At 36.6% G+C, this 26,393-nt stretch overlaps 1 protein-coding gene across 1 annotated transcript in view; it reads right to left on the bottom strand.

The window, feature by feature from the left end:
• The window catches only part of LOC104506229 (usherin-like), a 305,157-nt gene extending 281,209 nt beyond the window's left edge, over positions 1-23,948 (bottom strand). Inside the window, 7 exon segments of the mRNA XM_010147113.1 lie at positions 9,547-9,691; positions 10,956-11,113; positions 12,612-12,884; positions 14,554-15,048; positions 18,317-18,475; positions 22,305-22,468; positions 23,929-23,948. Coding sequence (XP_010145415.1) covers positions 9,547-9,691; positions 10,956-11,113; positions 12,612-12,884; positions 14,554-15,048; positions 18,317-18,475; positions 22,305-22,468; positions 23,929-23,948 — 1,414 coding nt within the window.
• Between the last annotated feature and the right edge of the window lie 2,445 nt (positions 23,949-26,393).

The raw sequence follows: 26,393 nt of genomic DNA on the forward strand, positions 1-26,393 counted from the left end.
ATCCTCTCTAACATTTCTCCACCAACCCTGGTGCACAGTAAGACTCCATAGAAGACTGTTTCCACAAAGATATCAGCATGTTTTACGCTATTACAACTATCCTCATGCCATTAAAACCAATACTCTGATACTGTTAAATATTCTGATAGCGTTCGTCACTCAATAGCTGAGTTATCAACAAAATTTGGTTTGGTTTTGGTTTTTTTTTTAATACTGTGCAATAAGCCACTGGAGGGCAGCATGACCTGTTTGGATAATGGCATGATGGCCATACATATGGGAAAGAAATGGACCACCACCGAAATAATAAAAGAAGTCATCTGGAGAAGTAGTAGAGAACACTCTACTAGCTAGAGAATCTATATCCATCTTATCTTGCCTTTTTCCCTTCCCCTTCTTTCCCTGATAAAGAAAAGGATTTAACATTTGTACCCAGGAAGTGAAATACAATGACAACTTGTAAAAATTACTTGTTCCCATAATGACATAGTAAAGAGCAATAAACGGCTTTCAAGTACAATAAAACCTGAATTAAAATATGAGCCTTCGAAATCTGACATATTACTTCACAGCACAGCATTGTACATAGTGCGAGTTCTTTAGAGAAGAAGAGATTGCTTCATTTAGAATGAATTAATAACATCCTTTTAAGGATCTGCGCATTTCCAAGATCATTAACATATTTTTCATTTTTCCTACTTGCCTGTAGCATGTTGCTACTTCTTTTTCCCCTCGCCCTTTCTTCCTTTCTCTTTGCCCCCCTCTAAATTGATAAATATTCTTCTTGGAGAAAGCAGGGAGTGGGGGAACTGGGAAACTGCCAATGACACTGTGCTGTAAATTCCTGCTTAGGCATCATTTATGACTTCACAATCTAATTAGTATCTCACACTATGGGAGAAATTTACAATGTCAAAATTGAAGTAATGCAGTGTGAGGTCATAAGCTTTCCTGCATAAGTAGGGCCCAGCACTAATGAATTGTGGTATTAATGCACAAGTTTAACTAGAAAACATGGCTTAACAATCAAAACTTCACCTTTGAGGGAACCAGTGTACGTCAGCATTTTAAATGCGATCGTAAGAGGTTGAGCCCTCCAGTTCAGCTTACTGATGGTAAAGCAGAAATGCTAAAATTCAGTATTTCTAAAAACACACACAGCTAAGTAACACTCATGACAATAACTATATCTTTCTTTAAAGTCTAGTATTAATAAACAGCAGTTACTTGGACCATAATTATGGCATCTCTGATACCCAAACCTGAAGCTTTTATAGGGCTTATGCAATTAACTACTTAAATGCATCGTAACGCTTGCTTCTCTGACAGGGAAGTATTGATTTTTTAATCATTTTCAAGTCTCCTCTAGCACAAATAAATGTACTACAGTTACAGTTAATGCACTGTGTACACGCATTAAACACTGGCATGACACAATTTATTATTTTGTGATATATAGAACAGTAGCCTACCCTTTCAGAAAGCAACATCCTTGCTGTAACATTCGCATTTAAACCACAGTCTTGTTAATGCTTGAGAATTCTTGTGTGTCACAACAGTGAAAGACTGTACATACTAGGTTACAGAAGTTTTTTCTTTTTTTTAAAAAAAAAAAAAATCAAAACAAAGCAGAAAACCAAATTCCACATAAGAACAGACAGGACTGAAAATAAATCTGTAGCACTAGCCCAGCAGGTTACTAAATGCTGAAATTAAAAATTTTCAAGACCAAAAGATACAGTATATATTTTCCTAAAGGTGTCACTGTGGTACCTGTAGCTACTTTCTGAAAGATGAATTGACTATAATTTTACGTATTTAATTTTTTTTAGTCACGTTCTGTTAAGACACATCTGTCAAAATAATGAGCATACTATGTTTTAGTGGATTCAAAGTCATATTTTGTGTATTTTAATTATGCAGTTTTAATGTCTTGCTATATAATACATATTTAATATATTATAAAGCTAAAACAGTATTTAAAAGCCCATGATTGCTGCATGCCATTGTGTAGCAGAGGGCACAAAAAAGACCAATAAAGACAGATGGTCCATACAGCTTACATTGAAGTCATATATCTAAATATAGATGTTGCTACACAGGTCATTACAAACAAGCCTTTCCCATGTGTGCATACACACACATGTACACAAAAATGAAGTTGGTAAGTAAAGAGCAGTTAATTTTGTTTTGTTTGAAATAATATCATTTTAGTTTTAGACTCAAAGACAGATGCCAGCATTTCGCTCTGAACAGATGGTAATTCCATCTAATAGTGCATCTCTGTATTAGTAAGGTCTGTTGTGTATACAAACAGTAATAAACACTAGGTAAGGATCAAAATAAATTTTAATTGTTGACATTAAATTTTGGCAGCCACGGTTCTAAGGATACAATACTCCTTTCTCAAGTCTGTCAGGTTTACTAATACAACTGCTAAAGCTTTTCCATACTCTGCCAGATTCTTGTCCCAGGAACAACATGTTTACACTGTGGCTAAATTTAACAGGCTCACATATGTTTGAAGAACTACTGCTCAGCATTCTGTAGGTAGATATTTGAGCACCCTTCCCCAGAAGCCTTCAATTGGCCACGTGGAATAGTTCAGAAAGGTAACAGTAACATAAAGTATACAGTTTTTAATTATTATTCAGTTGAACTCAAAATGCATACATCCAAAGTAAACCAGAGACCTTTGGCAAATTTGAGGACAAAAACTTAAAGAAATTTTTTTTTTTTTTCATCTTCCAATTTACCTTGCAGGTAAAATTAAGTCTCTCGCTATTGGTCACCCATTTCATTTTTGCTGTAAGTTATTAGTCTGGAGAACCCTCAGATTGCCATAGCATTTCTGGTATGATACTTTCCTTCTCTGTGCTTCACGATATCATGAGTCATTTCAACAGTAAATGAGTCAAGAAATAATACTTATATCTTCTGACAGCATTTTGATTGTTTTTTAGAAGATTCTTTAGAGTCTATTTGGGACTATTCCTCGAAAAGAATAAAACCCACCCATAATAGACATCAAAAGAAAATTTAATAACATGGGTCTGTTACAATCATATTTCTTTAAAAATAAATGCAATACGCAGTATTTTTTAAAAATCATGAAAAATATATTGCTTCCACCATATGGGACAACCAACGACTCACCAACCGATTTAAGATGCAGCATATTGAGCTGACCATATGTTACAGTGCTGTTGAATGGCTGAGTGATTCATGCCCGTCACATTCTAGTATATCAATTAAAGCTCCTTGAAGTCTGCATGATTTGTGTCTCTGTTATTAAACCCTGCTAATTCATCCCACTTACACATCTGTTATAAATCTCTAGGAGTGCTGCATGATTCATGGCAATCTGTGAGCATGGTACAGCAAATTCTTCTCCTTGTAATTAACAGTAAATTGTTTTACTGCCATGCAATGAATTTTTCAGTTATATTGCAAATGAACTCCTAAATGCACGGTTCTTTCCCAAGAACTGACTTATATCATTAGGCAATTAAAAAGTATTGCTTTGAACCAAAAGCTTTTAATCAAGAGGAATGCAACTTAAACACAGCTTAAAAACCTTGCAAATTTGACAGAGAGAAAAGAATCAACTGAGCTATTTTCTGAAGTATAATATGTGGTTTGTAGGGAGAAGAAACAAATAATTTTTAAGTCACCAGTAATTTCCTGAAACTCAAAGGGCGGTTTAACTGCAGCTTGAACACGTGGCAAGACAAGTTTGAGCAGATACTATTTACCTCAGAAGTTACTTAAGTCAACTGTCATTATGAAATTTCTCAGATTACTTTACACTTTTCTAATTGTAAAACAGTGTCTTTATTCTTGAAATAAATAATTGGATAATTAGCCAAGCTGAATCATCAGAGGATTCCAGTGCTGCTCAAGTGTTCTTGTCAAAGGTGAAGCAAATTCATTTCAGCTTTGCCTCTGCAGCTTTCTGAAGAGGCTTTGATTTTTTTTTCCTGCTACATTCTTGGCAGCAGCCTCAAATTCATGAGTCCATACATCAAGTCAGTAGTTTAACAACAAATGAAATTAAATTCAAAGAAGGAAAACTAATTGAAGGACAGCAACAAAAGTGTTTGGTAATGTGCTTTTTAATATGGCATGCCACATTTGCATGATAATTTTTCCTTTTTAGCATGGAGCAGAAAGTGACTAGCTTAATGAGGGATTATTCAAGACAGGAATGAACAAAATGCATTCATAACTAAGAACAAAGATTGTATTATGAAACGGAAACAGGCAACTGCCGAGAAGTAACTGGATGATTGGTTTATGCATTATGAATAAAAAGGTAGAAAAATATTTATATTAGTATTCACTAATGACTATATATACAAGATTGTTGTAATTAAAATTATAAATTAACATATTAAGAGTGCTTGTTTAATCACTTTGGGTCCTATTCACAATGAAGAGACTTACATACATGCATGCAAAACAATCTGTGTTTTCAGGCCAGCAGCAAACGGCCCTCGCATTTCTTTTTCATAACAAAGGAAAAATACATTACTTATTACCTGTTTAATAGGTATTTGTGACTTTAAAATCGAGGCATAGCTTTTTGTAGCAAAGCAGTCTAGGACAGGCATAAACAAATACCGTATGCCATGAGAAGTGAGTTGAGGCTTTTGAAAAGGGCTTGCACTGGACCTTATTCATGAATGGAAAAAATGGTCAGATTACTCAGATTAAAAAACTAATCAAAAAGAAAATGACATCAAGGAGTGTAAGACAGCCCAGAAAGCCCATCAGCATCATTACCCCAGCAAACCCAGAGGCAGCTCCAAAGCCACCAATACAACTGCTTGAGAAGTCTGCCAAGAAGCCAGATGCAGCTGGTGCTGGAAGAATCTCTTCTACCAATTAGCTTCTGAACCCTGTAATTGCCATCAAAAGCAAAGGATCAGGAATACAATGTGCTGGGGTAAATGGCAGCAATCACAAAGCCATACTTAGGCGTCTTTTAAAAAAATGATTTTTAAAATGAGGAAGGGCAAAGGAAAGACTAACTTAATTACAAGAAATAAGCTCAGTCACACAGTAGTTAATGAAACATAGCTGTATAGATTGTTTAAGGCACCCTTCGAGTATCTGATTTGAGAGGGGTAAGAGAAGCAATTGTACTAGTCCAAGCACTCACATGGCTAATTGCATCCTGTTGAAATGTCAGAAATTGCTGGGGAAAAAAGAAAAAGATGCTTCTCTGCCTCAGGGAAAAATTTGGAAAACATGCATGTTTTGTCTTGGTAGATGCTGCAAAGAATAATGCAAGTAATTACTAATTTTATGCAAATGCATTGTCAAAAAAAAAAAAAATATCACTTTTATGGGACCAGGCCTTTCACTGCTACCAGCTTGTACAGGTCTATAGATTCCAAGGTACCACCAGATCAGAATCCTACATGCTAAAGGCACAGAGCAAAAAGTGCTTTTGAAAAATAAAAAAATAGCTTAAGACCAGGTAACAACAACAGGTTGAATGACATTTGCAAAAGTAAACAGGAATTTGACCTCAGCAGAACCTGGAGAGAGGAATTAAGTAAAATGTGGCTCTAAGTGTTGAGATGAAAAAATGCATAATTATTGTCCAGTACTGCATTCAGTTACATGCATGCAGTTCCACTTGATGATCTTGGGGTAGCAAACACAAAAAAAAAGCTCAAATTCTATTTCAAAGTTTCAAACAAAGTATTAAAAATGACCTTTGGTCATCTATCATCCAACACTTTCAATAGGATGTGCACAATACTGCACTGCATAAAGAGTATTTTAAATACCACACAGATTGTGGAATGCACACCTTTAATTTTAGGTTTAAAATACTGATTAAAAAAAGTATGAAACACTTCTTCATTATTTGAGCCTTTAAAAGTCAACTATCTGTATATTTGTATCTGAACATACCTGTACAGCCAGATTCTCTTTGAGGAACAGACATAGGTTGATTATTTTCTTCCCTTACCTTGATGTGTTTGCTTTGATCTTTCATCCCAATACTACATTACCACATAACATTGATCTTCCAACACTTTTTGCCAGTCTCGGACCTGATCATGCACCAGGCATACCCATGCAAGTTCTTTTATTTTTCACACCTATTCTTCTCCCTGGTTTCATATGCATTTGTGACAGCTTCCACTCAGCTTTTTTATAAAATAATTCAACTCCTATTAATCCTATTTTGTTTGCTTCCTCACATTCTTCTGGCTCAACTGTCTTCCTTTATTACCATTTACAAATATTGTGGGTGTGTATATTGTTGAGGAGGAGATTTTTTGGCAGTCTGACAGACGCAAGGACATATGGCTGATTGTAGTTTTATTTCACTCCCCTGCAAAGCCACTCGTAAGATATCCCTGGTATGGGTGTCTGTACCAGGTTAGAGAGGATCTGCTTATTACAATTGCTTTTGGATTATTTTAGCCAATATTAAGTTATACTCCAAAAGACTTCCCATTGAAAGTTCAACAGACTATTTCTGATGCTCCTGCTCCCTTAGGTCTTACACCTAGATTCTGGCCCTTACTGCAGAAGTCTCTTAAATCCTTTCTCAAAGCCTCTCAGTTTCTTCCTCAGCACTTTTGTTTTTAATAATTTCATGCCCTTGTTTTTATTTGCTGTGTTACGTCATATAAAAAAAAAAAAAACATATTGCCAGAGAAAAAGAAGACTGCTAGATTTTGAGAAGTATTTTATTTTTAGCTAGTCTTCAAATTAACTTGATGGATATGAACTAAGTTTAAAAATTACTTGAGACTTCTTGGGGCAAATTTTAGAAAGCATTGGCAATTCCAAAAGCAAGCCCCTTGCTAATATACACCAGTTGGATGCACCAAAATCACAGTCACCTAGGTACCCATTGATTTAAAAGCTCCATGTGATAAATCCACACATGGAATGAGTGGAGATTGTTTTCCATCATCCTCCTCAGGATCAGAGGAGGAGAATTAGTCTAAGTTAGCATAACCTCTAGCCCAACTTGGAACATAATTCTAAGGTCTTGGATCGTGTTATGATGCACGGAGACCGTCGTGCTGGAACACATTTCAGTCCAGACTTCCTCCAAAAAGCTCCCTTTGCCAGGGCATGGAGGGGGACTGGCATCCAGCCAGGGAGGCTGTCTTTGTGCCAGGGAGACATTCCTTCAGCAAACAGAGCTCCTCAACAGTCCTAAAAAGGCAATTCTAATTTGATTTTGCACCATTCAGTAACACACAAGGGTATTAATGGACTATCATTTATTTTTTACAAATGGGACTGGTTTCTCCTAACTTTGTTCCAAGTTTACCCTCCCTTTGATCTAAAAGTCATCACATAGGTAGTGTTGCTTTTAATTTTTCTTTGGAAACACAGTTTTACAGAACTTCATAAAATGGAACATGCACCAGGAAAAAAAATAAAAAACCACCAGTAACAAAACACCAAAGAAGCAGCCACCACTGGATGGAGGTTACTAAACAATTTTCTTCAGAAATGAAAAATATGATTAATGAAAGATAAAGTTGCATGCAAAATGTAGTTGTTTATTCTTTGGTTTGTCAAAATTTAGGGCAGTGCATTAATATGCTTTAAAACCATAAAAGGATCCTAATATAGGACTGACTCTTCACTTTCCAGGCTTACAACAGCAGGCAGAAAAAAGCTACGTTGCAAAACAGCTAATAAACCGGGATGTGTCTGTTATTCTATTTTGTATTCGCCTATCTTCTCTAATGTGATAGGTCTCTACGTATTAACTCAACCAGGGAGGAGATGGTCATAAACAAGCTGTCAAGCATAACTAAGCTATTGTTTCTGAATCTTTTAATAAATCTATAAATGCAAAGTTGGATCATTTGTAGTAATAAGGTGTGCTGTTTAGGCCATATTTGTTTCCATGGTTATCAGCACAGACTGTAACACTGTTCCTTGCATGGCTGTGTGGTGTGGGATGTAGGAGGGTCTGTAGACAGTCAGCTTGAAATTTCAGAGGTGGTAATATGAGGAAACAGATTTTGAAATCGGCAGTTTATCGGGAGAGAAGACTGACAGAACAATCTTTGCCACAGAAAAACAAAGATGATATGGTGAATCAAGGAATAAATCATCTATCTTCCACTTGGGAACAAATGGAACGGCAATTAAATAAAGACACAGACAAAGAACCGAGGACAGACTAAAGGTAATAACCCAACATCTAAAATTCCACTTCAGCTAATGCATATAGAGCTTCCTGTTCACTAGCTCTGGGCATCTCCTTCCCTGTCTGGAAGCTCCTCTATCTCATCATCAATTATGCAGAGGAACTTGATGGAATTCAGATAACTCAGATGCAGTCCAGGGAACCTAGGAAAACATTCTGTACAGGAGAAGGTTTCACGTTTTTTCTTATGGAAGACCAAATTACATAGGGGAGAGAATTTCCAAGATCATTGTCACAACAACCATATGACAACACCACTAATTTCTTAACAGAAAATGCTAACATTGTAAAAGCAATTAATGTGTTTTAAACGCCTACACAAAAGGGAAGCACAATGCTAATTAGTCATCTCTCTTGTAGGTAACCACCAGTGTATGTTACATAACATGGATTTTTGAGGTTATATTTATAGTATTATAAAGAGCTGTACAAACTATTTTGTTCCATGAATAACAAGACTTGTGTCTTGTTATTCCTAACAATTTCTCTCTCCTAACTCTCTTGATCCTAACTCACTTGAGTGAGTTCATGCCAGTCTTTTCTTCAAAGTAAATACAGGCTTTCTCCATCTCTGTTCTGTACTGATGCTTATTTTCTCCTAAATTTGTAGAAAGTTAGTACCTTTGAAGTCCCTGACATATGTGGTTGAAATTAACACAAAGATTGAAAATTTATTAAGGTGCACACAGGCACATATATGCAGTTTCTTAAGCACTATTTCCATAGGAAAGTGTGAGTATACATATCTACAAAACAAAATCTCGCAAATCTCAGGGGTTAAATAAAAAAACCCAAACAACCCACAAATTTTTCATAAGAGCAAACCCAAAGCATGTATTTTGCTTCCCATTTAGACACACTAATAAACTATATACTTATGTTGGAGTTTAATACAAAAACCATGCAACTCCCCCTTCATAGGTTAAGGAAGACATTGGGATGGCACATGCATTTTACATGCCCTATTGTGTAAACATGACACACACTAAAACACCCCAACAACAAATTAACAACTTCTTAGCATCATAAACGAATGAAAGGGTTCAATCACATTTGTGTATAGTTAGTGTTTAAATAAACAGGAATAAACATATACATATCCATAACTTGCAAATGAGAGAATGGTACACAAATCCTATTGCCATAATAGTGTACCTTAAACCTTCATTGACAACATTTGGTTTTAATCTGACAAGATAAACAAATAATAATTAAGCAAGTCACTTTGTATTAATACAACACCTACCCCTGTCACTGTGCATCAAACTATGATCATCTTAACGGTATTCATTAGCAAACTGTGTGTGAGCTTTGCACTTTGATACAGACTGTTTCCTTACCAGCTGCCAGGGTTTGCCCCATGCCCGGCTCACTGGTTACACAGCCAATTTGATTGCAGAGAGTAACAGTAAAGTTGTATGTCCTGTAAGGTTTTAATCCCATCACCACATAGGATAGCTCATGAGCCTCAGCTATATGCAAAACCTGCAAAGCAAACAGATTGGAAGACGACATTTGGGTAGTAATACTTTCATTCCTATTAATCGATGATAGGTTCACTAATAAGGAACATGTCCCTGAGTTTACAGATTCCTTCACTTAGATGTGGAAAAGCCTGCAAAGACCAGCTAAGGGAGAGGATTATGTTGGAGAATCTGAACAAGCAAGGATTTAGGTGATAATACTTCCCATCACACTGTTTTATGAGGTAATAAGCCAGTTCCTGAGTGGATAAATGAGGAAACAAAGTTATTGCCTCATAAAACTGTGTGGTGGTGCAGTTATCACTAGAAACAGTGCAGCTACAACGCAGATGACGAAGATGACACTGTTAAGCAGTGAAACCTGACCACCACTGAATGAGTGACATGATTAGCAGGCATTGGGAGGGAGGAGGACTAGTACCTACAGACTTTTGAATCTGCTTTACTTTAACGTTACTTTAAGCTATCAGAGAGTGTGGAACTGAATAAACTGTTGTATTTCAGATAACTTCTTTATCTGATGTTTATTTAGATGAAAAACCTTGCAAACCTGTGACCAGAAACAATTTATACTTATGTATTGTTACAACAGCCCCAGGAGCAACAGCATCCCTACTTCACAGACAAATAAACTAAGGCTCACCTGTGTTACCACTGAAAAACAAAATCAGCTCTGAAGTGAGAAATACAACCAGATCCACTTCCACATTCTGACTACCTACAACACTTCTTTGCTCATTCTTAAGCTTTTAGTTTATTACTACTGCCATGGTATTTGTTTGTCAAACCCAGTCTCTTAAATATTACAACAGTATTTTAAAATCACATATTTAAACTTTACAGTTGGTTTTCTGATATTTTAGGTTTCCCCGTTTCAAAGAGTTGTCCATTATCCAGGAAGCCAGACAGGTACCTTCTTAAAGTAAATGCAGATTCCTGCACAACAACATGGCTTTAAAGCACTTCAGCAAATGTAGCAGAATCAAAACATGCAAAGATCAAGGCAATTTAAATGTTGTTGCTCAGTCTCATCCCTCCTAATTTTTAATCTCACCCACTATGAAAACAAGTCAGCTCAGGAGCAAAACTTAAAAGCTGAAAGTAGTGCATAACATTACAGAGCACTCAAACTGAAAGGTGAAAAAGTTAGATAAGAGGATATACAGCAAATCAGGGAAATAATTCATCACATCAGGGAGGACATCAGATTTTTTACTTTTACTAGTACCTGTTAGGAAAAAACCTAATGTAACTAACAGTAATACCTGGGAAAATGGTGGCAAGAACATTTGCTCTGTCATCAGACTGATGCTGTATCCCATCACCTCTCCTCTTGCTATATTATCTTCAGGTTTTTGCCATGACACATTGAGAGAATATGGTGAAAGTGGGAATACTGATGGAGGTGGCATGAAGACTGGGGCTAAAATCAAATTAATACAATAACATTCATAAAATACGTGAGCAATGTGTGTAAATCCAGCTTTCTCACTGTATTTGTAAAACACCATTTCAGACAGTCTTTTCTTTTGTAACCTTATTTTCAAGTTTAACAGGAATTTTCAGATTGTTTTGACAGCACATGAAAAGTAACCCACCCATCACTCTCCTGTTTCCTACTCTGACCATGAATGCAGAATAAAACTCTGCTTATGCCTTCAAAGAAATACTGATCGGCACTAAAGTCCTAACCCCTGTAGCAGGTAGGAAAGTACATGCAAATGAAAAAGTCTGGAAGAAAAACTTCATGCAACCTGGGAAAAAACTGATAAAAGCAAAAAGTGTTCAATCCTTCAGCATCTTAAAAGCAATTTTGTTTGCTAGGCCAGTTTGAAATTAACATGTCTCTCACTTCTTACAAAACAGTTCCCCTGTCTTCCATAGTAAATCTGTAAAAGGATTGTTTGCACTGCAGTTAAATCCCCACCTGATTACTCTGTAATAATAGGATACCAACTCATAGCACTTCTGCTACATACAAACAACCACACTAATGGACCTCTTCCCAAATACAATTTAACACTTTTATAACATATAGTATTTAAGAACAGATAAGCACAAAGGCTCATTTTGAAAGCGGAATTAGTTTAGCCTGCTATTTTGCAGGAGCAAATGACAGAGGATGTGATTTTCAAGCTAAGAGCAAACAAAAACATCAGTGATGTAAGAGATGTTTAATTACAAAACATGGCCTCTATCAGCCTAAAAAAAGCTTTAGATTTCTAATGTAAGCACTGAAATAAATAGCTGTTATTTCAGACAATATGTCAAGTGACAAGACCTTTTGAAAATCTGAACAGAAGGGCCATAATAAGAGCAGTTATGAACTCGTAAACTTTTGAAAAATATGGTCCATATTTTGAGACTTGGCCTCCACAAAAGCATATGAAAAGTTTCAAGTGCTACACTCCTGAAAGGCAACCCTCTCAAGTTCTTAAAAAAATTGCATTATAAGCAATCAGAGCCTCAGTTGAGGAAAACTCACTAGAGCATCCTTCCCAAAGATATGTACCTTCTCAGAAAACATTCCTGATTCACACCAACTGTTATTATATTTGTGGGAAAAGCAATCTTTTTTGCATGTTTTCACTCTTTAAAAGGACAACTGGGAAAACAGTGAGGAATTCAAACAATGCTTAGTAGATCTTAAAATCTTGTAGATTTTAAATTCTTAATAATTGACAGGGATTATTTTGTTCAAAAATACTATTTTACAGTGAAGAAAATGCTTTTGCTTAACATGCGAAATTCTGAGATAATCTCACCTATCTTTAATTAGTTAAAAAATGAGAATTTGTCTAGAATCATCACTAGATGCATTTGATTTAAAAAAAAAAAAAAGAGAGAGAAGAAAGAAGAGAACACATTTTGATTTAGTTCTTCCTTTCATTTATGTCAAACAAATTCAAACCAATACTTACCAGCCTCTCCTGTTCGGCCTGACATCCAGGCTGAAGATATGCTACCCGCCATGTTTACTGCTAGCACATAAAATTCATACTCTGTGAATGGCTCCAGATCAGTGACGGTGGCACTGGTCTGCGGTGGAGCCAGGGCATTTTCATTGGGAGACTCCATTACTGGTTGAGGACTGAGCCATCCACTGCTTTGGAAAATACGAATTTCGGGAGGAAGAAAGTTCCCAGCTGGTTTTAATTTTTTTCTCATGTAAAGTTCATATCTTATAATTATGCCTAGAGGAAAAAGCAAGCCAGGAAACTTAGTGCCTTGAAATGATTTCTAGTGTTCAACTAAAATACCAACACCAATATATCAAATGAGCTCACAATCCACCAATCAAAATCTTAGAAAATATAGCATTAGAAGTTTTCCTTGTTTCTGCTATTTTCATCCAAATGCTTGCTTTGGCATTTTTTGATTATTTTTCCTTCCTCGCGATTTTGGGATTAGAAAACAAATGGCTGGATTACGGCAGAAGTTCTTCCATCTTCACTGGAAGACAATATCCTAAAGTTCTGATCAAATTTTACTGGAAATTACTTCAGGCATGTGATTTTCAAAAGTATTTTGATTCATTTTTTACACAATGGATAGGAAGTTCTTGAATGCCAGTTAGATGCTAAACTTTTAGAGCATACTACTGGATAGGAGATGTGTGTGTCAGTTTTTCATCAAAGTAAACCTATTACATACACAGGCAGGTCTCATCACTTTGAAAAAAATAACGTCAGCAGTGTGGCATGAAGTGATACACGATCCAGGTCAGATGGTGAAAGCAGTTTAACTGCAGGAACAGAGTATAAGATTTCCCAAATGGGAAAGACGAAACATAGCAAAGCCAGGTGATTGTTAATTACCATAAAATGTATGTATTTAGGGCTGTATTCAGGCACAGAACTGGAGGGGTAGATTGTGATAAACAGTTTCTCTCCTTGTCTTTGGAAAGACCAGGAAATCTGAGCAGACATCAAAAGAAGTACGAGAGTATTGCTTAAAACTGCCTGTGCTGGCACTTACATTAACGTAACGACTATGAAGTAAAAAATGAGTATATGCTACAGGCTGGGGGACAAGCGCCAACGGCAAATATCATGACTTGCGTTGTAGGAACTGTCCTCTAAATACATCCAGGCATTCTTGTGCAGGCAGGCATTCTTCCTGTCTAACCTGGTAAGAGCTGGCAAGTGAGACGTCTGAAGAGAAAGCTGAGGTCTGCATACACAGATGCCCATTTTGTGGACAGATCAAAATGCTTGTTTTTGCATGCACAAGTAGTTGTGCATGTAAGCCAAAACTCCATTGTACATATATTAAAAGATAAAGTATTTGCCAGTAAAACTTGTGGCATCACAAAAGCATCCTACAACAGCTGCGTTCTCAGTTTCAATAACCTAAAATATTATTATGCAAGTTAGACCAGCAACTCTTGGCAATTGCCTGTTCCCTAACAAAGTTATACTGGTAATAGAGTTAGTTACTACACATGACGGATGGTTTTAAAAAACAGACTTCTTTGATAATTCTTTTTTTTTTCCATAACTGTTATCTGCTTATTTAGTCTTTGTCAGGCAATATCACCACATCTGTCTGAACTAGGCGATCTGGCAAATTAGGAAATAATTAATTTTACCCTAAGTGTTTAATTATAAATGTGATTTTTGCTCTAACAGATGTCACTAAGGGCTACATCCTGGACCCAACACATCCAGTTGGAGTTCTAGACTCCAGAAGTATAAAACACAGACTCTGAGGATATATTTAATGGCAGACAGGCAAATTAGGACAACACCTTATTTCATTCTCAGTTTATGCCTCATGGATAAGGATATTCTAGTCAAATTTGAGAAAAAGTTGCTTTTTGTTTGCAGTCTTTGACTTACAAAAGTAAATACAATGGCCTACCATTTGGTTGCTCAGGTGGTGACCATTCCACAGCCAGTTCTGTAGAGCTGAGGGTTTCTATCAGCGGTGGGTGTAGCCCTTCCGGAGGAGCTTGTGCAGTAATTACTGTTACCGGCTGGCTCTTTAAGCAGCCACCACTAGTACAGGCTTGCACAGAAAAAACATACTTTGTAAATGGAATGAGATTCCAAATAATTGCTGAAGTTTTTAAGCCTTCATAGTGACCACAAGGCTGGGGATCAACCAAGCTAGTGCATGTCAAAATATATTTTTCTATGGGCCCAGAGTTATTGGAGAGGCTTGTCCAATGAAGTAAAACAGAATGGTGACTAACAGGAAAGACAGGATTTAAATGCAAGCTTCCCATAGGAATCCCAGATTTTGTTCTGTATGTCACCGAGACGCTTCTAGTAAAGCCATGAACATTGCTGGCTTGGACATAGTAGGAATAGAAGGTATATGGTGATAACATGGTATCGGTGAAGGTCTGAACACCTAAAAGAAACATGTGAGAAGAACACTGTATCAATATAACACATTACAAATAATCTTCGTTTGCATACTTAAAGTCTTTCCAGCCCTAACTGAAGGCATAAGATATTTATGCCACTTTGCATGCCCTTCTTGAGATCATCATGAACATTGTAACTTCAACTTTTTTTTTTTTTTTTTAAACAGGGAAAACTTACTCCCCTTTTCCCTGTATTATCTTTCACTACACATTGGCATCACTACAGAAATAATTTTTCTAGTGAATTTCTCCTAGTTCCTGTTCTAATCATGAACACAATTAATACAATTATCTTCTTATTCCTCCTTTGCTTGGAAATAATTATTTCAAATGTAAATCAGCATTGATATTAGTGGTTCTGATTTAAGAAAAATAAAAAAACATTCTGTAAATTTCACACTTTTAGTTTTGATTCATTTCACAGCATAAGATCAAATATTTCACTTTTCTGGGATTTCACTTCCCCAGTTCTAAACTAGTGTTTAATTGTTCATTTGTAAAGCATTTGATCTTGGATAAAAACTGAAACGGAAGTGCAAATAATTATTAAAAAGGTATACCCAAAGCCTACATTTAGCTTCCTCGTCCCCTACTTCCCATTACTCTAGACAGCTTTTTAACAGCCATAACTGTGAATAACTCCTACGTATATCCTAGAAGCAGCTACACATCTTAGTCACCACAGCACAATATGAATTTACATACAACCATACCACCATATATCGTTTTGCCTTAAGAAACGGTGAACATGGAGTAATACGTTAGATGACAGAGCATGGGTATTATGCCAGAGCCCAGATACTCTTAAACATTTTCAAAGCCAATGGAGAGGAACAAGAGGTTTCTAAGTCATCTCTCTACACCTGTACTGGCAAGCCAGTCCTGGTACAACTTCACGGGGACCACAGAATTATTAGTATTGCTAGATATTCAACCCTTGACATTGTAGTAGTACAAAAGCAGCAGTGTTAGCCCAGTAATTTCACACTGCGCTTCAACCACACACACACATATATAAGTTCCTTATTGAGATATAATTTATGTATCCCGATAACCAACTTATTGCTGGAGACCAGGTAATTTCATCTTTGTGCCTTTCAAACCCTGGTAAGGATGGGGAATGACTCTGCCAGTGATAGTAACAGTTATTGTGAGATCCTTGTGACCTAGTAGTGGTCAGGCAAGTGATGCAGCAGATTTCAATCTTGCTGTGGAGATTCAGCTATTTCATTTCAAGAAAGTTCATTCAGTGTTTATGAACACCTAATGACCAGATGGTAACTTTATTTCAATAGGAATAGACTAGATAAAACTGTATAAAACCAAAATATGTAAGGTTCTACATTCTTCAGATGAACAATTCCACCACGTATTTAGCTACATCTATAAATAATGAGAACCAACATGATTTGGAATTAGAATCATAAGTAACTTTTGGGTTGGGTTTGGGGTTTTTTTTTCACATTTTAGAGGAAGTATTTAATTTTATCCTCAAGACAAGGATTAGTATCTCCTGAGCCTCTGGTTTCCCAGAGCAGTTAGGAAAACATTGTTTTAATTGGGCATTCTGCAATACTATCAGGCAGATCAGCAGGCCAATTTAGAAGATTTTTCTTAATTTTCCTTGGGAAGTTCAATGTTTCTATAAAACTCTCATTTAGTCATAAGATAATGTTCATCTAGTTGCACACTCGGGGCATTTCATAAGCATTACAAATTCCACACTATACTGAGAAAAAAGTAACATTATCAAAAGTTCTGACAGTATTAACAGTTTATTCTTGATACTGAAACCCCAGCAGATGATTTCACATCATTAATTAGTGGTGCTGCTAGGAAAAGTCAAAAATGTCTTTTGAAACAAAATCTATGTTTTTATAAAATAATGTTTTGTTAAACAGAAACATGCTTAACATCGCATTATCCAGCTAAATACATTCAGATTTTTTCACTCTCTACAAAGTACGTATGTACAGTCATGAAATAATACCCTCAACAATGCACTCAGTTTCGAGTACATCACAGAGCACAAATTTATGACAATGAAGTGTAATAGCTTTTCTTGCAAAATTAATTCATATTTTTACTACAGTTAGACTTTGAAACTAAATTAAGGAATTGGAATATTTTCTATTAGCTCTCTATTCTTTCTCTCCTCTCAATCACTTAATCCTATGCTTACAGGGGGTCACATACCCTTCCTCATGCCATGTACTGCAGAGTGCGTAAATTCACAGCATAAGCCACAGAGTAAACAACTGTAACACAGCAGCATGCACCAGAACATAAAAATGCTAGGTGCAGTACAAAGGATCTGGGCTTCTACTGAATAATAGTATTTTTTTTTCTCCAGGGTACATGCTAGTAATTAGAAAGACTCAAATTCTGAAAAATATTAATGCTGTGTTGGTATGAAAATGCAACAAACTAAGGAAGCTGCTAAAACAGAAATCAAACCTTAGTGATACCAAACCACATCTGTCTTAAAAAAACAAGCAAACTTTTTAAAAAGCAAAACACACAAAAAACCACACACACAAAACCAACCAACCAAAAAAAACAAACCCACAAAAAAGCCCCCACAAACTGCAAAACACTTTTGTGCCATATATACATAAAACCAGGATCCATATCCATCTCCTTTTCTTTGATAAGAGGATTAATAGTAGCACTAAATGGCCTTTCCAGCTAGGACAAAGTGCGGAATCCTTGAGGACTGCCTTCTGAGGATCCCTTTGCAAGCCTCAACGTGAGAGAAGTGGTGCTGCTAAAGGCAAATCGGGAGCTACACTGTTCGTGTAACAGAAGGTGCTAAAAGTTAGAGACCACAAAAAGCTTTCCTAATCTGTTAACAGTTTAAAACCAGGAGAATGAAACAAAAAAGCGCAAGTTTAAGAACATTACTGTCTCCTCCATCCACCCTAATTCTTTCTCTGGAACTTTGCCTTTTTCAGATTTTAGGGTCTGTGTGTACTTGCAGAGTGAGTCGATTAAAATTTTTCATACTAAAAAGCAAAAAATTCTAGCCATTTTGGGTGACTCAGTTCACCAGATTTTAAACTGAAATATTGATTTCTTTCAAATAATAACACAAGAACAGTAAAGCACTAAAGAAACACAGAATAATGTCTTCAAAATCACAGAGAATGATAATGACCAAAGTGAAACAAATAAAAATTGCACATATATATAGATAGATATATACACACACACAAACAAAATCTTGGATGTCACCTTCCTGTAAATACTTACTAAAAGGGTGGTAGTCTTCAGTTGTGTAAATTTCAGCCTCATCCCTATACAGCTGGTAAATAATCCTGTTAGAATTTGGAGAGTCAGGGGAACTCCATGAAAGACTGATAACAGAGGAATTGAGAACTTCTCCTGTAGGAGGAGGTTGCTGGAATGGAGCTAAAACACACAAAAACAGAGGCTGTAAAAATGAAGGTAATCAATAATCACACAAATTTTAACAAAAATGCAAATAAAAAAACCAAGGAAATGTACACTCAGACAGGACATTAATAGAGTAAACTGGACCAACCAAATGCTCTCCAACACAGCTTTTTATCCAAGTACATGAAACAAATTTATAAATGTGAACAAATTACAAACTTAACCCACATTTCACCCCCGCACCCCAAAAATTAAAGCAAGTACATCACAGTTTTTCTGATTTTTTTTTTTTTAATTTTTAATTTATTTCAAAGCCTCTATAAAACAGGAGCATGCTTATCTGGTCACATATTGAAGTCTATAGTCCAAACAATTTTTTTTTTTCCCCTCAGAGGATTCATTCCATTTTAGCATAGGCCAGGCGTAACTTCTTCTAATAGAATAGAAATGGAAAGTCCAACTAACTACAAATTTTACTGAATTGTTACAATAAACCTACTTAATTAAATGACAAAAACTATAAAGGGGCAAATTTTGAAGGTTATTTAGGCAATTCACTTCCATTTGTTTCCAATGAAATTTAAATTGATGAGAGTGAGATGTCTAGCATTTTAAAAAATCATCTTGAGATTCTTATTTACCAAAATACTACTCTGCTATCACCTATATTAACTCTGGAAAATGTGCTACTTAACTGAACTAGTATCAATAAATAGAAAAACAAAGTTCACAAGGCAGAAGTCTCACGTTTTGTCTCCCACCTTTGTCTCTTTTGTAATCTGACTGTAGCATCATGGTTCTTTCTAAGGTGATGGCTGTTGCGTAGAAATTTTATATGAAACTTTATATGCATAGATATACACATACACACACACGTGCACAGAGGCGTACGGTTTTACATGTGGACTCGATGATTTTAAAGGTCTTTTCCAACCTAAATGATCCTATGAGTATATACTTACATTATTATTCAAGCCAAAGCATGAGTCCATATCCTGCTACGAGATCTCCAGCCATCCTGCTATACTACGGAAAGCACAGCTCTCTGCCCCTCCATACACCAAGCATTAGCACACAACAAGACTGGCTTGTGTGGACAGCTCGTAATTGCTGTAGCTGGACTCAAAGGCAGACTGTGCTGGAAGGAAAACCAGGGCGGCGTAGTTCTAGAGGAAAACATCTTGCTCCAGGAATGACAGTAGCCGAGGGCAGTATAGAAGTCAACATATGGAGTAAGCTACCAGGAACTGGATGCAGAAACACCCAATAAGCTTTTTGCACTTACAAAAAGCATTGCAAGAAAATGTCAACACTAGAAATATGTGACTTTCCATTAATTTTTTCTCCTTCTTTTTATACACTATCATCATCTTCATTACGTGAATATTTACCTAATATACGCAATTCACCAAAAGTTAATTTTTAAAATCTGCTCAGCCAAGCTAACAGGAGACAAGAAGCAAAGAGTGAAGCTGCAGACAGAAAATTGCATGAGGACCTCAAGCCACACAAGCGATAGATGTAGAGACTTACACCAACATCAGTGGGTCAGCTCACATCTGGGGTTTTTTTAATACAAACCTAAAATGTGAGTTGAAGCTCTTTAGAGTAAGATAATGAAAAACACTGTTCCTACTACACATTCTCAGCCAAGAAACAGCAGAAAATATTTCTAGAATTCATCAGATTGAACAGAACAGATACCTCTCCCATTGGAGAGCATAGGTTGTTTTGCTGCCAATCTAAAGCTTTTCAGTTCAGCTGAGTTAGGAAGTGAATGCATGCCAGTGTGTCTACAGGAGGAAAGTTTAAGAATCAAAGGAAGTAAGCACGTCTAAAGCCCCCTGGCATTTTTGAAAGTTTCTCCATGTAACACACGCTTACAAGATCTGAGCAATCATAGGAATTTACTGGCAGAACCTTCATTCTCCATTCTGAGTCTCACTCTATTGCATATTACTCTCACATTTGTTGTTTTGCATTTTGGATGTCTAAGTAAAGTTCAGATTTTTTTATGGAGCATCCAAGAAACCTTTGTTGGACAAAAAGATTGAAAACAAGTCTTTTCCTTAAAGAATATTAGTTGGACAGTGACAGCAACTTACATTTGCTTTCTTTGGCAAAGACTTATAACCAGTAATGGTATGCATCAACAAAATCCTATTCTGCAATGAAAATAACCAAGCTAAGCAAAGCTCCATATCTGTGCAACAAGTTAAAATATTTTGATATGAATAACCAAAAGACTGCAATTGCTATATCATTTATGTCCAGAAGAGGACTCCGCTTGTCATGTAGAATACCGCCTCAGGTATTTTTTCCTAACTAAAATCTATGATATTATTTATCTATTTCATATTATTATTAATCAATTTTATAGTTGGATTGCCATTGCCCTTTATCCAATGTATATCCCAACATAAATAAGTAGTTTGGTTTATGTCTGTAAAGCACTTTGAAGATTAACAGCTACATAAAAGTGCCATGTATTATTAGTATTATACATTCGGTTGAAACATCCTACATTTTTTAAAGAAACAAGAGGCCAATCAGCTGTCTGCACAATGAACAGGTACTGTGTTTTCCACAGAAGAGTATGGTGAAAAACAAATCAAAACTGTATCTTAACACCTCCAGATTTTGAGGAAAAATTAGTATCTCTGGAAACAAATCAGTCTCTTCTTTCTATCCCACTTGTAGCGTTGTGCATTCTGCAATGCATAATATTTGAAATTTAAACTGATTTAGCATGAAATACAAACTGGAATTGTCTGCCTTTGTAAGTGAACTCTTCGTGCATGTACATCTCTGCTTGCAAAGCTAGTGTAGGCATATCGCAGTGATGAATGTCATATAAATACCTACGTAAAATATACACAGAAATACTGTGTTGAAAGAGGAGAAACATACTCCAGAGATCACCCAGGAATGTCTAACCCTGTTGTTGCATTACACATGTGTATTGGGTTTGCGTGGTAAGGTTTTGGTAGCAGGAGGGCTACAGGGTTGGCTTTTGTGATAAGCTGCTAGAAGCCTCCCCCATGTCCAATAGATCCAATCCCAGCTGGCTCCAAGACGGACCCACCACTGGCCAGATCATCAGTGACAGTGGTAGTGCCTCTGGGATAAGGTACTTCATAACAGCCAAAAACTGCGCAACAACCTCCAGCTAAAGAGAATATGTGAGAGGAACAGCTCTGCAGTCACCAAGATTGGTGGAGAAGGGGAGGCAGGAGGTGCTCCAGGAGCCAGAGCAGATATTTCACCATCAGCCTGTGGTGAAGCCCATGTTGAGGCCAACTGGGCCCTGTGCCCATGCGGAGTACCCCATGCCAGAGCAGGCAAAAAAGAAGCCGCAGGAGGAGAAAGACAAAGCTACTTTCCACTGAGGAGCAGGTTTTAATTAAATACCAGGAGCATGCCTTCAACAAACCTTGTGTTCTTCAGATCTTTTGAAGACATCTCTCCTGCCTCTTGTCAGTGGCAGTAAGTTGTACAAATACTATTGCATTTGTGTGACTAAAAAGGTGAACTCTGCAGTGGTGACTACAAAGAACACAGTGGGAAGTGCGGGGGAACTGTGGGCGATCAATACCTCCCGGGTTAGAACGCAAGCGTCAGCTGTGCGTATGACACAAAGCATTTTGTACATCTGCCTGGCAAACACTCCCAAGAGTCTCACAGTGAAAACCACCCAAACTTCAGGAACCAGAAATATGGGAGGCGGGGAAAATCAAACCCAATTTTAGTACTGCTGACCTAACTAATACTCACTAAACCAATAATAACAAAAAAAAAAATATTCATTTGAAAGACATGCTTTTAGGACCTAACATCCACTTACTTTTACTGCAGCCAAATAGGTTGTGGACATCCAAATTACTAGCATTGGGAACACAGTTGTCACATTTCAAGCCAGTTACAAATTGTTTACAAACACACTGTCCAGTAAGAAGATGACAAGTCCCACTAATGGCTCCTGCAGGATGACAATTACAGTGCTGACATCTATAAACAAAAACAAATCAAGGAAGTGATCAAAACACATTAACACTTCAGTTAAGCACAGTAGGGTTTTGTTTAAAAGGTTCTTGGGTAACATAATTAAAAAAAACATAAACAGTTCAGTAGGCTGAGACGAGGCAGAAAATCTATTAGCCTAATAAAAAGAAAAATAACTTACAAAAAAGGTACCCATTATGAAAATAAACATTAACATCTTGATGCCAGAATAATATTCTAATTTAGTTATAACGGCTTAGAATTAAAGAACTTTCATATGTATTGATCCATACACAAAATGGATAACATCGTTCGGTAAAAACCACATTACGCACTCAGTCCTTCAATGCTTCCTCACACAACCTTTCTTGCAGAGCTGCAGAGTTCAGGGATACATGTGCAACCGCTTCCGTAGATTTCTGCACGAAGTATGCAACCTCCTAACTTAGAGGAAATGAGGCTCTTGTTGAGAAAGAAATCAATTAATAATTTCTTGTACACAAAGGCAACTTGAAGTTAAAAAAAATGTAACACGCTGGGAATAAAAGACAACGAATGTAGACAAAAATTGGGACAAAAAACCCTCAGATTAAAACAGTGGAAAGAAACAAAATTGAAGAAATATTAATAATAGAAAATATTTTTCTTTGCAGCCGGATGGACAAAATTGAAAATAACTAAAATTAATATTTAATTAAATGTGTAAATTAAATTATTTTTAATTAATAAGAACAAAAAAATTGCAACCATTGGTATCACATAAATGTCACATTTCAATTCTGTAAATCTCTCTGGCATCAGCAGAGTATTTTCAGGATTCTTTTATGCTTTGGCTTTTGCATGTGAGACCTCCCGCAATCAACTTTCCACTTGACATACTATTTCCCCACTGATGTTCGCTTCTAGCAGGGATACCAATGTCAGATTACGCAACTATTCAAAGACTTGGAATGTCTCAGAAATTAAGCAAAGCAATTTTTTCCTTACTGCAAATAATGCTACCCACCGCGATACAGGCTGCCATTACTAGTTGTAACAGAAAGTCAACAGGGTAAATAAGACTTTGTACTTTAGATTCTAATTTTGCTGTATTTTAATTACTGCAGTCTAAAAGAGTTTTGAGAAAACATAGACTGGGAGACATGTGGGTCTGTACAGTGCAGGTAAAACATGCTGCGGAATCTACACTTCACCACCCTCTTCCTGAGATGGAAAAGTTCGATTCTCAGGCAAAAGCAACACCAGCCTGGACGGAATCTTACATTACTCCAGATGCCAGGTCCCAAGATGATGAAGCCGCAAAAAGACCTCAGAAAAGCCTCAGGGAGAGACAGTTATGCCATGTCCCCCTTGCTCTGCCAACTCTAAGACTCAACAAGGGTCACTGATTTGTATTTGGCTGATCTTTCCTCAGCCCGTTTCACCAGACCCAAGAAAATAGGTGGTGGTGCCTTTACACAAGTTACCTTATCACTTCCCCAGCCATTGCCATCACCTTGATCTGTCTCTTTCTAGCAGTAGGAAGGCAGAAATTAAAGTGAGTTATCTTTTAGGTATCGGCTTTTTAAGGCAAGGGAGAGAGGAGGGGCAGGTGGAAACTGTTTTCACATTAGGACACTAAAATTCAGGTCAATAATCAGTGAAATAGACATTAAATGTGACAGATTTTTAAACAAGTTTAAGAAAACTCTTCACATACATTTTCTGCCCATCACAGAGCTCTCTGTATTAGAGTTCTTTTACTCCACAGCAGCTCGTGCTGTGTGATCTCCTGGGTAATCATTCAACACCCTTAAAAAGGCTGATAAAAGCTAAAGCTGCAAAATAAGCTGCAAATTTGTTTTATGGACTAATATCCTTTTGGGAATAAATAAAATACATTCTCTCTTGGAAACCACTATACTGTAGTTTGCTCGCTTTTATAGTCAAGAGAAAAGGGCAATTTTTTTCAAACTGTATTAAGTCTTTTCATCTGTAGACAGTGCATCCAAATCCCCCTTCAAATAGAGGTTTTGTTTAGACTATATAAATGTCAGGACTAAAAAAAAACCAGTTTAGTTAGAGAAAAAAATGAAGACAGAATTATTTGCTCAGTAAGACAGTACTTTATTATTTCGTAATTTCCTTACATGATGATATTTAGTACATATTTAGGTGGGTGAGGGGGGGAGGATGTAAACAAAAGTGTCTCAATAGATGAACAGTGAAAGACAAGCTGCTCTTACTGCTCCTGTATATTACTGCACCTCTTATGAATAAGGGTCTCCTGAGTATTCCAGTTTTCATTACCGTTCACACATGAGAGAATCAAACCCACATACACGTGCAGTCACAGTATTAGCTTCCACTGCTTGGCAGGGTGGGGCTGCTTTGCTCTGCTTGTTGCGTTTGCTTCTAGAAGTGTAGGCTCCCTACCTCCACCTACACTGAATTAGGCTCCAGATCCCTCAGACAGCAGCATACATGTCATCCCATTCTGTTCCACAGGATTACACATTGTATTTGTGTAATCACATGCGTCATTTTCTTAAACTGCAGAACACTAGAACTGGCTTTGTTGTTTGCATAGTTCATGCTTTTCAGTCAGGATTAAGGATTCAGTCAATTAAGGATTAAAAAAAACCCACGACCTAATTCTTTGAAACTTTTAATCATGTAATAAATATTATCAGCATTTTTGTTAAATGCTACTTCTTCAAGATACTCTGAGTCAAAGCCATCTGAGTTTTATTAAAACAGAATTACATATAATCAAGGAAAACAGACTTTTAAAACATGGAAAGAGAAATGTCAGGCCAAGATGAATTGCAATATTGATTTTGAGGGGATAAATGGTTTTTGTAATATTAATATAGAGGAACCTTTATTACATTGACTCTCTAGGTGCAGTTAGAGCCTCTCCAGCAATCTGTTTAAAATCTTCATTTTTCATCCTTATGGGAAAACCTCACTTGCTAAATGGATTTCATAAACAGTAATCTGTCAAGATATATATATATAGATAGATAAACAATTTGTGATGTTCATTGACCAGTTCATTATAGTAAACAACACAGAGGTAAAGCATTTCAAATGTGCACCAATGCCCACAACCATTACAGGTCTGTTCAGACCGCTGCAAACACCCAGTACTTCTGATACTTTAATTGCTGAGGAAATTTTCCTGCTTCATAAGCTGAAAGGCATTAAAAAATGTGGAGTTCCTGTTTCATCTCAAAAACATCACAGAACAAATCAGCTCACGTTTACATTCCTCATAGTGGGAGAATTTTAAGAACTCACAGTTACCACGTGTCACAACTTTTTGCTTCTTTTCTGCTATTGTGCCAAGACAGATACAACTTTGCCACTAGAGATAACTCATACCCTTTTAGCTCTGTAACCCCAGAGCCCTTAAATGGCACTTGGACCAAGGATGGTTTAAATGACTTTGCAACTTTATAGAAAAAGAAAAAGCATATTACTCTTTTTAAGAATATATTAACAGTTGAAGAAATGGATTAAAATAGATAAAGAAATAAAGACTTGGATTATCATTTTCAGTGGATAAACTTTTCTGCCTGAGGAACAGAGGTACATTGCCCAAGTAGACGATAACTAAAAGGAAGCCAAGCATATGCAACAGAAGTTAATCATGTTAATGTACTACTAGAGCAGTCTTCAATAGTCATGAGAATTAAGCAGTATTAATGCATTAAAGCCAATCCTGATTCAAACCCCAGAAAAGTAAAAACTTTCCACCTTTACAATAACATCTAAATCTAGATAATTCTAGATAGTTCCACGTTTTGAATTTCGGAAGACAGCTCTAAATGCAGGTCATTGATGGCCAATATCTAGTGATAGCTATTGCTTATCACAGACACAAACCTCTCCATCACCTGCAAAAACTACAGGGGGTGGGGAAGGAATCTATTAATATATATATATA

Source organism: Eurypyga helias, unplaced genomic scaffold (assembly GCF_000690775.1).
Source record: "Eurypyga helias isolate BGI_N326 unplaced genomic scaffold, ASM69077v1 scaffold6362, whole genome shotgun sequence".
Classification (NCBI taxonomy): Eukaryota; Metazoa; Chordata; class Aves; order Eurypygiformes; family Eurypygidae; genus Eurypyga; species Eurypyga helias.